This window comes from Gossypium hirsutum, chromosome A07 (assembly GCF_007990345.1).
Source record: "Gossypium hirsutum isolate 1008001.06 chromosome A07, Gossypium_hirsutum_v2.1, whole genome shotgun sequence".
Taxonomy (NCBI): Eukaryota; Viridiplantae; Streptophyta; class Magnoliopsida; order Malvales; family Malvaceae; genus Gossypium; species Gossypium hirsutum.
This window is the reverse complement of record NC_053430.1, coordinates 83015201-83030025: the sequence shown is the minus strand read 5'-3', so window position 1 is coordinate 83030025 and position 14825 is coordinate 83015201. Positions and strand designations below refer to the sequence as shown.

General features: G+C 34.4%; 1 protein-coding gene across 1 annotated transcript; it reads left to right on the top strand.

Moving 5' to 3' along the window:
- Nucleotides 1-8330: 8330 nt before the first annotated feature.
- LOC107910245 (receptor-like protein kinase FERONIA) lies at nucleotides 8331-11183 on the top strand. Its single transcript, XM_016838069.2, has one exon. It carries the CDS (start codon nucleotides 8370-8372, stop codon nucleotides 10752-10754), a length of 2385 nt encoding a protein of 794 aa, XP_016693558.1. The 5' UTR covers nucleotides 8331-8369; the 3' UTR covers nucleotides 10755-11183.
- The last annotated feature ends 3642 nt before the right edge of the window (nucleotides 11184-14825 follow it).

Below are 14825 nucleotides of genomic sequence, written 5' to 3'. Positions count from 1 at the left end.
TACAATTATGTTCTTACATGTAAGGTTGTGAAATGTAAGCCTTGCGATTTTCATGGTATTCATAACCTTTTGCTCTTTAGTTCATTGAGATGAGAGAGCACTTGTTTAGCAAATTGTTTGGTTTATAAGTTTTGAAGCTTTTTTTTTTTACCATATATAAAAGTTTTGGCCGAAATGACACCTACATTTTTACCATATCCTCCAACTGCTCGAGTAGTACCACATAACTCGGTCCATGATCCCATCTATACTAGCGATATATTAATTTAAACTTATAATAAATAAAAAATATTTATTATACAAACTACATATTTATTAAGAAATTATTTTACCTTGTTACTAATGGAAACATTAAGGGTTGTTCATTCGGAGACGTAAAAATGGTGGTCGCCACTAGGCTCATGACTGTAGTAGGAGCAAACAACCACCAATTGACATTTTATCCAGTTCCATCGTCCGACACAACTCTCGGTATAATTTGACCAACAAAGCTAATCCCCGACTTATTTGTCTACTTTCTTTGAAGTCAACTAGGTGTAGTAGTCACCTTATGTGTTCCAAATTTTGAGATTTATCGGGTATTAGAATGCCTCCGATTAACCTCAGGATGAAAGCTAGAGCATATTGTTCTTTGACGATGTCGAGCGTGTCTGTAGGAAACTCTTTGAAATTGGTTTTCAACCACTTCATATCTATCCAGCCATCGTAAATCTTGTTCGACACCTTCCTCAAAAGGTCCTCTTTATTGGGAACGACTACTAACCCCATGAAAAATGACTCATCCATCGATAAACTAAGTTGTAAAGCTACATCCTTGAGTGTGATTGTACACTCGCCGCATGGAAGATAGAAACTGTATTTCTCGAGCCCCCATCTTTCCACCAATGTGCTGATGAGTGTAGGATCGAGTTTGCAACCCTTAAGCATACAATACGCATGCAAGAATACTGTGTCTTACAAGTAACCATGAATTTCGGTGATTGGGCCCTTTGACAATTATGTATGAACCCTTCCAAAAAACAATCATCTGTCTATTTATATCAACAAAAAATATTTTAAAATATTTTAAAAAATAAAATACTTTAAAAATAACTTAATTGAAAATAATGAAATTTAAAATTTCATCTTACCATTAATGCTTGAGAGGCGAAAATGTGCTTGTCTCCAAAACGAATAAAAATTGTTATCATTTGTAGAAACTTAATCGGAATGAATAATATAAGAAATAATCAAATAAATCTATAATATTTTTAAACAAGCGTATCGAGAAATTTAGAACAAAACTTGAGAGAGTTGAGAGTTTAGAAAGAATTGAGAGAGTTGGATTTGAATAAAAAAGATGAAAAATGATCTGGTATTTATAGGGAAAATAAAATTACCGTTGGGGCCCTTCAAAAATTTCACTGTTGCCAACGTTAAAAAAATGACTATGGTGGAAAGCATATGCTTTCACACACTCTCTAAAAATGCCTCATTCACCTTAGTTGGACAGATGATCCCTTATGGGTTATCTATTATGAGTCATATAAGGATGATCCAGAGCCAGCATGGAACGGGTTCCTACTGATACACACTTTTCCATCCGGATCCTCAGGTTGAGCAGAGGAGCTCTCAGATGATGATCTTTCTCACCATGCAAACTCAGCTCGACCCTATCCTCCTTTGAGTCACTCCTTTATTGCATAGTGTGTCGCACTCGACAATACTATCGCATATAGCAGTAACACCTTGATTGGATCGACCTCTTTAAGCGGCGATAGACAGAGCGGATGGATTGCCTCGAGCAGTTACATTTTGAGTACGTTAGGCAATAGTCAGCATGGATCGATAGCATTTAGGTGTATCTGCAGTGGATGTGCCAACACTTCCATATTTCTCCACTCGATCATGCGCCTCGCTATTATGACTTACCACCTACCACTTACCACCAATCACTGAACTGTTTTAGTTTATTGTTTTCTATTTTTTTATTAGTTGTTTTTATTTTATTTGTAAGACTTCTTTGTTTTTTTTTTATTTTGAACTTTTTATTTTATTATTTTATCGATTGTTTTATTTTAATTTTATTATCTCATTATCTTATTTATTTTTGTCTATTTTCTTATTAGTTTGCTCTAAAAAATGTACTTCATTGGAATAGCCTATGATTTCGGTTTTCACTATTCTACCGAAATAATTCAAATTCAAGGCAGTTTCAGTTCTATCCCTCCCTTGTGATATTATGCTTATTTTGTGATTATAATTATTTGTACATTGAAGGCAATGTACATCTTAAGTGTGGGAAGTTGTTTATATGTTATGCGATAAAATCCCTGAATTGTTGTTTGCGTTTAAGTAATTTTCTCACACTTACCATTGAAATTATTATTTTTAATTTGGAGTATTATTGATTTTATTTTGGAATTAATTTTTGGATTTTTTTGCATTATGTGATTTATATTTTGAGACAATAGAGACTCAAGCATGATAAGTTTTATTGATTTTATTTTGGAATTAATTTGTGGATTTTTTTCTTGTGCTCATTTTATTTTTGGTTGTGGGTAAGTCAACTTGATTTATTATTTTAGAATTTTCTTTGGTTATACATGTCGAGACCACATTATTGATTTGATAGGATTTAACCCCTTTTACCAATAAAAAGCTTACTTGTTGTATTAACCCTTAGTAAACCCCGTTGATCCTAAGACATTTCTTTTTCTAACTCGTTTTTTATTAACCCGTAACCCATATCTATGTTGTAAACTCTTTTTATTGACTCCCTTTTTGTCGAGATTTGATTTGGCTAGTTGTCTGATTATGTTTCATCGTTTGCATTATTGAATTTTACTTTACTCTAAAAAAGCCAATTGATTGAGCTTGAATCGTTAGTTTCATATTATGTTGATAAGCTCGTTTTCATTCTTTAGTTCTTCCTGATGTAAACTCTTTTAATTTAGCAACTGATTGTTTTTTCTAGTTTGATAACTTATCAATTCGGCTCTAGAGTATAACCAACTTTTCTGACATTTTCCATACCTTTAACCTAAGATCCATTACAACATTGTAAAGACCTTTTGATTGGTATGTCATCTCATTCTATAGTGGTGGAGATTTGATTTTCAAGCAAGCATGTGGTAATAACATTTCTTGTTTGATTGTCGAGTGCATATTACTTGAACCTTAAACACTTTAAGTGATTGAGTGAACCTTAGTGAGGATGTTAATGCTTGTTGAGTTTGAATTTCAAATAATTATTGAGATAGGGGAGACATCTATGTTCTTAATACCTTAAAAATTTCTCCTTGGACTGTATAACATCCCGAAATAGGGCTTAGTCGGAATAGTGGTTTTGGTACCACAAATTCGACATAAAAATATTTATCTTATGATTATTATGAGGCCTAGAATATGAGTATATGCATGTGTTAAAGTTTCATGAAGAAATTCTTTGAGTAAGGTGTTCAATTGGAAATTAAGGACTAAATTGAATAAATTGTAAAACTTGGATTCTAGAAGCAATTTGTATGAAATTGCTTTATATTATGAATTAGAAGGTCTTGGAGAGCAATTTGCCCAAATTCTAAATTTTTGGACAAAAATAGGCTTGCACGGATGAAATTTTAAAGAAATGGTATGAGGGCATTTTGGTAATTTGGCTTTTTAATGAAATAAAATGGGAAAAATGAACCAAAATCAGCTCATTTCCTCCTTCATCCAGCCAAAATTCCCAAGTCACCATAGCTAGGGTTTTCAAGCTTTCCAAGCTCAATAGTAAGTGCTCCCAAGCCCCCTTTTTTATGCTCTTTGTATTTTTGAAATCCCGGTAGCGTGCTCTCTCCATTTCTACCCATATTTCATGCTAGGGTTCATGTTTAAAAATTTACCCATGCTTGAGTTGTTTGTATTTTGATGGATTATGGAGGAATATGAAAGATGAATGTGTATTAAACATATTTTCCTAGTTGATTTTCATGAAAAACCCTTATAGGGACTATTTTGCAAAAGATGTAAATGTGTAGTAGAAATGAGAAAATAATGAAAAATTTAGGCTACCATAAGAAGGAAAAGTGTTCGGCTAGGCTTGGATAAGATAAAAAGTGCATGAGTTTCATTATACGAGCCTAAGGACTAAATCGTAAAAATGAGAAAGGTTAGGGGAAAAACGGTTATTTGGACCGGGGGTAGATACTAAAGTTGAAATGTATAATGTGGGGTATTAATGAGTTAATTTTGCTGTTATATACCCCGAGGAACAAATTCCGAAGGTCGATCGTGGTAAACGCAAGGTTTCGAAATAACCGAAACATATCTCTGAAACGAATACCAGGTAAGTTCGGATAACTTAAAGTAAACCCTTAATATGCATAATTGTATGATTTATGAATGCTTGATGATTGCATTTGTTATTGGTATGAAATATCATAGAAATGCATATTGATGATGACATGAGAAAAATATCTCGGTTAAGGTTGACAAAGGGATTTCGATGGATAAACCCTTATTGACATGTGAACTGAGATCTGCATGTGTTGCAGTAAGGATTTAGCCCGAACGGGTAATCCGTGATCTTAAGTATGAAAAAGAATCTAGCCCGGACGGGTGTTCATTGAATGATCAAGCCTCTCGAAGAATATGTGTGCATGATGGATTCAGTCCGGATGGGTAATCTGATTAGGGTCTGAATTTAGCCTGGACTGGTAATTCAGATCCGAGCTCATTAAGGGTGTTTGTCGTTATAAGGGATTTAGCCTGGACTGGTAATCCTGCCATATGATGTGAGGTTCGCGGGAGTGTATATATGAAATGATCATTCGTATGAATTGACGGATAATGGGTATTCTATCGAGATTTCCTAGAAATTTAACGAGATTAACGTGGTATACATATGTGAATGGAATGTTGAATGATGAGCTCATCTAGTTAAATTACATGATACATGATTATGTGACTAACTCATTGATTGAATGTATTTGATAGGAAATCATTTCATAATGGATCATTTCATGATTTAAGTATGGATGTATGCTAATTACTCGGTAAGTTTACTTTCTGGTTATTCGAGCTTACTAAGCATGAAAATGCTTACCCCTCTTTTTTTCCCTGTCTCACAGAGCTCGAGGACTCATAAGGACTGGAAGGCGATTGGAGAGTCAACACACTATCAACTAGGCAAGCTTTGGTATAAAGACTTTGTTTGTTTTGTTCAGTGGCATGTATAGTATTTTTTAGTATTTTGTTATATGTGTCATTTGATTTGCCAAATGAAGGCATGCAAAAAAATATGTTTATTTCTTTGTATATGGCCATGAAAATTGGCTTAATTGAAGTAGGCTATGACCTACGAATTTATGCATGGTTTTATTTATAAGTGATGGGTTGTTACTAATTGGCAATGAGTCACATGAACGAGCCAATTTTGGATGAATTACATTGACACAGGAACCCATAAACACTAAATGGGAAATAACCTATCATGTATGAAACCAATGATATGAGGTTTCCATACATCTAGTTTAATTAAGATTATTTACAAGTGTATAATTGTGTTTTACTTTGAATTTGGTAACCACTAAGCACAAGTAGTAGAAAAGGGTGACTAAAGGCTTGGAAAATAGCCTATTAGAGTTCACATGGTTAGACACACGGGCATTTTTCTAGGTCGTGTGTGACACACAATTCCCTTCCATGGGCGTGTGCTATGGCCGTGTGTCCCCTGCACTTAAAATTTTAGCTCAAAGTTGTACATGGGTAGACCACAGGGGCGTGCACCATAGCTGTGTTAAAAAGACAGTGTCGTCCATGGGCAGGTAGCACGGGTGTGTTCCATGGCTGTGTTGATAAGTTAGTGTTGCCCATGGCTGAAAGGCATGGTCGTGCCCCAAGTCACAAGGGCGTGTGAGTCCACACGACCCACTTACATGGGCGTGTAACACTTTATGATAAGGAAAAATTTCCTAAGGAGCCCAAGGTTTATCGAACATACCCGAATTTGTCCCACGCTGCCTCTCGGTATGTCATAGGCCTCGAAGGCCTATATAAGGGATGAGTTGTTCATGGATAAAAAGCTTAAAATTTGAGTAAAACTTGGTGACCCAATTTGGTACGTTTCAAAATGTAAAGTCCTAGTAATGCCTCGAACCCTATCCCGACGTTGGGTACGGGTGAGGGGTGTTACATTTATGCTTGTACTTTGCCAGTGTCATTGTAGTTTGAATTTTTGATGCATGATTATCTGTAAATTATCCTAAGACATTATCAGTGAAAACAATAAATTGAGGAAAGTTAACTTGAATATGGGTTGAGAATTTTGCTTGAGGATAAGCAAATGCTTAAGTCTGGGGATACTTGATAAGTGCTAAAAGTAATGTGTTTAATCCCATTATTAATGCGATTTTGGGTGATTATCTGATGTTAATAGTGAATTTTACACTCCTAATCCTTTAAATTCATTTTTTTATATTTAGGAGAGCATTTGGGAGCAGAAGGAGCGAAAAACGAGCGAAAACTAGAAAATCAAAGCAAGTTACAAGAGCCACATAGGCTGACCCATTCCATACAGTCTAGCGAAACGGTCGCGTAAGCCACACGGCTTTGTGGTATGTCTTGTTGATTTCACAAATTTACACCCTAAACTGCAAGAAATCGCATTCTTTTAGTTTTTTTTTTTGGATTTTAAGACGTATATATGACAAAAATAAGAAGAGAAGAGTGAGCCATAATAGAATATTCAAGCAAACAACTCGAAGAACACCACTGAAGCCAACTTTGAAGCAGATTTCCATCAAGATTGAAGAATCCCATTTGATTTCTTTGGAGATTATCATGAGTTTCTTTGTTTCTTGATGTTATATTGTATCTTGGATGTTTCTATTTCTGAGCATGAACTAATTTTCTAAATACGTAGGGAGATGAACCTTATGATAGATTCTGTTGTTTGATTTTTTATTTTATGGAATAAATTCTTAGTTTCTTGTTCTCGATTATGTGTACTTAATTCTTGGTTTAATATTTCTAGATTATTGATCCATATTTGATGTGCTTAAATCAAAGGAGAAATAAACTCTGTTTAAGAGTAGATCTTGCATAGTTGAGTAGAGTTGCATGCAATCCTAAAAATAGGACGACGTAAATCTATCGGATTAGAGTCAAATCTAATGGGGAAATCCATAGAACGAGTTAATGCAATAATAAGAGTTTTAATTAGAAAGAAATTTCAATTAATCATCTAGAGTCAGTTGCTTTTATTCTTGAAAGAGATATTAGCATAATTTAAGGTCAAGTTACTAAGTACATAAATTGCGTAATTTAGATTGATAATGACAAATGAAATCTAGGTGGATTCTTTCCTGAGTATTGTTTCGCTTCTTAATTGTTAATAATTTATTTTCCTGATTTGTTTTTTGTTGTGTTCGTTAGTTAATTAATTTAGTTAATTTTAGTTTTTAATCAATCACTCCAATTATTCGGTTAAGTAATAGAAAGACTGTAATTACTAGTAAAACGATATATTTACTCACCGTAGCTATACTATTAATTGATAGGTGCACTTACTTTACTCAAATTTTTAGTTGGTTTTGTGGACATCAGTTATTTTATATAAAATAATTAAAGTGCTTAATGTACATAAAATTTATTATTCTATGATATATGAATTAATAAAAATATTTTTTATTATTCATTATTATATTATATTGATAATTGAATAACTTTTTATTCTATTAAATTTATAAACTTAATACTTATATTCTAAAATATTTATTCTGAAACTCAAATATATTATATTAAGTCCAAACCTAACAATATACTCATTATTATCCAAATTTAAAATAGAGTAATTATAGCTCAAATCTCAAATTTAAAATAAAAAGAAATTAAACTTAATACCAAATACAATTTTTAAAAATTAAAGATAAATTCAAATTTTAATTTAATAAAAAATATTTTATTAAGATATTAATTTTTTAATAATATTCTAGATTTTGGAAGTTATTATTTTAATATACCAAATTAGATGATTTATTGATGCTAATTCCTTGATCCTAAATAATAATAATAGAAAAAAACTAAAATGCTTGACTCACAATTCACCTAGTCAACGGCAACGCGAAAATATACGGTGTCATTTACTCTAGCAAACTGCTTATTTGCGACTAGTCTATGGAGGAGGAGTTTCCACAAATGTTGTTTTCAGCTGTTCACAAGCTTAGCTGGTTTGCATTTTTAGGCCACCCATCCTTAGCTGGAATTGGCAGACTTCAAAATTGTAGCTTTTTACCACTTTCATTCTCAACTACCTTGAAGAATACAGTGGTATTCAATTTTCCCATTTATTCAGCTATATATAAGTTGTAGCCTTGTAGGCTTTTTCTACAAACAACACTAAAACCACAATGCTATTCTTAATTACTATCGTCTTCCTAATTCTTTCCATTTCACCTTCTATAACAAGTTCAGTTCCTTATATTCCTACTGACTACATACTTTTGAACTGTGGTGCTTCATCAAACACTACATCCTATGATGGCAGAAACTGGGTTGCCGATGATGACCACCTATATGCTAATACCTCTTCTTTTTCATCCACTGCATCCTATCAAGACCCCTCTGTCACTCAAGTTCCTTACGTGACAGCTCGTTTCTTTCGTGGTGAATTCACTTATAAATTCCCCGTTTCACCAGGCACTAAGTTCCTTCGTCTGTACTTTTATCCAAATCAATACCCTGGCCTTGATATTACCAGTTCCTTCTTTTCAGTTGCCGCTAATAATTACACTCTCTTGAGCAATTTCAGTGCCTATTTAGTTTCTGCCACTAGTCCTCCCCAAGCCTATATTGTCAAAGAATTTGTCATCACTGTTGGAAACAAGCAGATGATGGATGTCACCTTCGCCCCTTCACCGAATTCTTTCGCTTTTATCAGTGGGATTGAAGTCGTTTCCATGCCTGCAAATCTCTACACAGGCCAGACATATGGCTCTCTCCCCTTAATAGACACTAATTACTTTTTCGAGCTTGAAAACTCCACTGCTCTTGACACTGCTTATCGGCTTAATGTTGGTGGAAGAGATGTTTTAGATGTGCACGATTCAGGAATGTTCAGAACATGGAACCAAGATATTGACTATATCTTGGGAGCAGCATATGGAGTTACGTATTATGATCAGTCTGAGGCAACAATCAAATACACCGAGGCCACACCAGTGTATACGGCACCGGAAGCTGTGTACAAATCCTATCGTTCAATGGGGCCTAATCCATATATTAACTTCAATTACAATCTTACATGGCTTTTCACAGTTGATTCGGGGTTTTACTACCTCGTTAGGCTCCATTTTTGCGAAAAGTATCTACAGAAAGTGAATCAGCGTGTATTCGACATATTTATTAATAATCATACCGCTGAGAAAGCCATGGATGTGATTGCTGTGGGTGAAGGTAATGGTATTCCAATCTACAGAGATTATGTTGTGAGGGTGGCACAAAGTGAAAACGAACTATGGGTCGCACTACATCCAAATGCCGAATCTGAGCCAGAGTATAATGATGCCGTTTTGAATGGTTTAGAGATTTTCAAGTTGAACAACTCGGAAGGTAGCCTTGCCGCTCCGAACCCTCGACCAGAGACAAAGCCAATGCTTAAGCAAAAGTATTCAAAGGAGGGAAGATTTTTGAAACCGGGAATGGTCGTCATTGGAGCTACACTAAGCAGCATAGTATCAATCCTGCTTATATTGTCCCTTGTTTTTTGGCAAAGGAAACTTTTTTTGTGCAGAACGGAATCCATAAACAGAAGAAAAGTTTCCCCCAATCGATGTAGGCACTTTTCAGTTGCCGATATACTCACTGCAACAAATAACTTTGACGATGCTCTCATTATAGGGCGCGGTGGCTTTGGCAACGTGTACAGGGGTCACATTCCGGGTATTCAATACGAGGTGGCAATTAAGCGACTCAATTCAAAGTCTCACCAGGGTGAAAATGAGTTTTGGGCAGAGATTGAGATGCTCTCTCAGCTTCGCTACATTAACCTTGTGTCGCTTATAGGTTATTGTAACGAAAAACAAGAGATGATTCTTGTTTATGATTATATGGTGAATGGAACCCTTCGTGATCACCTCTATAAAAACGATAATATTCCTCTCCAATGGAAGCAAAGGCTGCAAATCTGTATTGGTGCTGCTCGTGGATTAGAGTACCTTCATTCAGGTGCAGTCCAGAGAATCATTCACCGAGATGTGAAGACTACCAACATTTTGTTGGATGAGACATGGGTGGCTAAAGTCTCGGATTTCGGGTTATCGAAAATGGGCCCGGTTCTTATGGAAAATGTTCCAATCACAACTAAGGTGAAAGGTACTTTCGGATACATGGATCCGGAGTATTTTCGAAGGTTACATTTAACAGAGAAGTCCGATGTGTACTCGTTCGGGGTAGTGTTATTCGAAGTCTTGTGTGCTAGACCCGCAGTTGACACAAGTTTGGAAGATGATGAAATAGGTTTAGCTGGTTGGGCTTTCAAGTGTGTAGAAAATGAAACAATTGAGCAAATCATTGACCCTTACTTGCATGGTAAAATTGCAGCAGAGTGTTTAAAAGTATTCGTTGAGATTGCAAAAAGCTGCCTACATGATGTGGGAGTTGAAAGGCCAAAAATGAGAGATGTGGTGGGAATGCTTGAGTTTGCACTGGAATTGCAAGAAGCTGCTGGAGCAAAACAGGCGGTAGAAGCTGGTGATACAATTAATCATGCCCGGACCATGGATGAACTTGTGTAGTCTTTTTGGGTCAATTTGGGAACAAATCAATTTCATAAAATCACTAGCGTTAGCTTTCACATTCATGACGTAGTTTTATAATTAATTACAAATTGAGCTGGAGCTTAGGAGTGGTAAGGAAAATGACTTGTGGGTAAGCTTAAAATGTCAAAAGTCTTCCTCTAAAGACAAATAAATCAACACATCTTCGGGAGCTCTGCGTAGGTAGCGATTGATTCCTACACACTACCGACACCCGACATGGTCCCTTATCAACTATGCATGGAACATGACTGATCAAGGATTAATTTTTTATGCATCGCTTTTAAAAATGTGTTGTTTGTTAATTTTTAGAAGTATTTTTGAAAGAGTGTATTTTAATATTTAGGTGTTTAGTGGTTCTTTTAAAAGGTACTTTTGAGAATTAAAATATTTATATTTTGGGTTGAAATCAGGATATTCATTTTTAGTGACTATTCTCTTTGTTGTGGGTGTTTTTGTCACATCCTAAACATCTTAAAAACCAAGATAGTAAAATTGGGTAAAGAGCCAAATATTAAAATTGGGTATCGTAAATAGGATTAGAGTGTTTAATAATAAAATATTAAAATAATTATCGGGTCTAAAATTAGGTGGTGAAAATTAGGATTAGGTGGTCGGTTATTAAATAACTTAAAACAAATTTTAAAAATAAAATCGGGTTTGAAAATAATTGAGAAAAAAATTGTTTTAATTAAACTAAGGTCTGATTTGAAAAATAAGAGAAAACTGAGAGTTTTTAAAAGGCAATTTCTTCTTAATTTTAAAAATATGTTCATCTCCTTTCTTTCTTTAAAAGAACCCCAGGTCCCCTTCCCTTCCATTTTAGCTTCACATTCGAAATTTCTCAAATTCACATATGATATTTTCTCTCAAAATTAACTCATCTTTAGTGATTTCTTACCTATCCAAACACCAAAAATCATTAAATCCTCATCAAAATTCGTTATTATCCTTCTCACGTTCAACTTCGAATTAGCTCCAAAACTTATTGTTTTCTTTAAATTGAGGTAATGTCTTGACTTATTATGATTAGATCAAGGTTGTTCTTTTTCTAATTCCAAATTTAATGGCCCAAAGATAGCAATGGAGAGATAAGGGAATGTAGAGTATAAATCCATTCACTGAAGATAGCGTGGAGTATTTGGAGAGTGTTAGCATTCATGCTACACTTGTAAGGAGATAGCGCAAGACTCCTTGAGTCATTTGGAGTGTTTGGAGATCTACTTATCCAATGTATTATTGATTATATATATGTTTCCATGTCACATTATGCCAATATGTTATTGTGTTTGCCTTGTGATATATTTGATGTTATGTCGTAGTTGCATGATTTAGTATATTTTCTTTCAACTATGAATTATATGCTTAATTGTGATAATTTCTTGTGCTCTCACTAAGCTTGGAAAAGCTCACACTCCCTTATATTTATTTTGCAGAAAAATAGCTTGTGTGAAGAGGAGAAAGTGTGCAAGTGGTGATCCAAAGCAAGGTAATCTTCTGAGTAGGTGACTGGTTTGATTTTGCAAATAATAGAGGCACTGTGGGACTCATATATGGAGGGAATTAGAATTTTTTTTTTTTGGATTGTAATCAGACATTATGGACTGTTTAATTGGTTTTTTGGACTTTGGATTATTTTAGAATGTCACTTGAAATGCTTAAATGAGTATGCATGTTAATGTGTGGTATGTATGGTAAATTGGTATGCAAGATATTTGGATAATATGTTAAATTCAGGTGAAATGACATGCTAGACATTAAGGTAAATTTTAAATGATTCATTGATATGAAATGGAACTTTGATGCACTCAATAATGCATGGGAGGCAAAAATTTATATTTTAAGTAAATTGGTTGTGGACTTGTAAATGCATGGTAGTATAGAGAATCAGATGACGTGTTAAATTGTGTTGTTATATGTTTTAATGATTGTAAGCATGTTTTGTGTGTTATATGTATGCCATATAATATGTTTGATTAAGGAAATTTGGCATGTCTTTTGGTCACAGCAATTTAGTCCTGACTCTTATACTATGCAATCGAATCCCTTAAAAATCATAAAATGTTTTGAAAATTTGCATAACCAATTTCATAATTTTACTGTCAAATTTTATAAAAATATATTTTTCCAGATATTTTACCAAAATTATGATTTAGTCCTTAACCTTCGTTTTTAAAAGTAAATTAGTTTTTACTTATCGGTTCTAGTCTTTTCATCCAATTAATGTTTAAATTGTATGCCATAGCATGTATGCATGTTTAAACTTGTTGTTTTATGAATGTTTCATGTATCGTATGTAAAAACCGTTTTTACCCTTGAATGTTATTTTAATGATTTTACTACAAGAGAATATTTTAGGGCTTGAGTGTTTATTTTGATTTATTTATTGATAATTAAGTGTGTACCCATATGGTGTGAATGGTGGCTTTTGTGGTATGTTTTGATGGTCAATAAGACGAGTCACGTAAGTGGCTAATGTGACGTTTCAGATTCGGGTCAAACCCTCTTGGTAGATTTAGGGTGCTACATCTAGTGGTATTAGAGTCAAGTTCGTAAAAACTAGGTTTGCCAAGGTTTATTAACTCTCAGATTAAAATTTTTGAAAATTATGTTAATAACTAAGTTTTGAAATAAAATCGGGAATTGTATGAATTGTTTATTTTGGGGTAAGAATGGGAACGCATTGCCTTCTTTAAAATGCTTTCCCTTGTAGGATTGCCTTAGATCACTTGTTACTTCTCACTAGAGGTGTCCATAAGTCGGGTCGGGCCCAACCAAAATTTTAGGCCCGGGTCTAGCTCGGCACAAAAAATGGGCCTAAGATTTTGCCAAAGATTGACCTGGATAAAAGGGTATTAATTTTTTATATTATTTATTATATATTTTAAAATTATATATAATACATTAAAAATACTAAAATCATTAAAATAAATATTTCCTAACAAATTGGAAATAAATATATATGTATACTTAAGTAACACTAAGATAGGTAAAATTTAACAAACAAATGCCTCTAAAATAGTAACAAAATTAACAATAAAACAAGAGTTATATAATATCCAAAAATAACAACAAAATAGTACCAACATAATAGTGAAATGGTAGCAAAATAGTGAAAAAAATAACAAGAAAATAGTAAAAAATAGTAATAATAAAAAAAGGAAAAGCAATTTTTTTTTGCATATTCAAGCCGGGCCAAACCTAGGCCGAAAAAGCCTTACCTAAGGCCTAGCCCAATTTTTTGCTCAAGCCCATTTGTTGGGCCTATATTTTACCCAAATCCTCCCACTTTCCCATCCCAGCCCATGGAAAGGTCTACTTCTCACTCTATTGTATTGTTTATTTTATTGTTAAAGCATATACGATATGCTTCCTAGATGAGGGAGGTTAAACATGGATGCACCTAAGGTGCCTCTTATGAGGCAAGCTATTATGAAAGTTAGAGTAGAGCCCCTAATGTAAGCAATGATTAGGGATTTATAGCGAATAGCTGGAGGAAACCCTACACCTACGAATAGGGTTTGCCACTTGAGCGTCTCTAAGGTCTAGGTGGTAAGGAACTTCGAGGAGTGAAAGGAGCTGATCTGACCATAGCTGAGTATTGGTTGGAAAGTGTGGAGAGAATATTAAAGGAGATGGCCTGCTTGGATGAGGGTTGCACTGTGTCATTGCTTAACGGTGAAGTTCATAGATGGTGGAACACAATTAGGAGGGGTATTACAGTTGACCTACTGACTTGGGATTTCTTCTTAGAGGCATTCTAGAAGAAATATATGGGTAAGGAGTACATGAAGGCTTGGAAGAGAAAGTTCCTCAACTTGGTTCAAGGGAGTATGACCGTAGTGGAGTATGAGACCGAGTTCTTGAGACTTAGTCAGTATGCTCTTAAGATTATTTCCACTAAGAAAGAACAATGTAAGAGGTTTAGATTCGGGTTGAACAGAGATATTCGTGTGTATCTGGTGGCACACAATATAGAGGCATTTGACGATAGGGTAGAGAAGGCCAAGGCTATGGATGAGACACTAATCAAGCCACCAAGACCAATGG

Coding starts and splice junctions, on each gene's coding strand:
- LOC107910245 (XM_016838069.2), top strand. CDS start 8,370: ATGCTATTCTTAATTACTATCGTCTTCCTAATTCTTTCCATTTCACCT.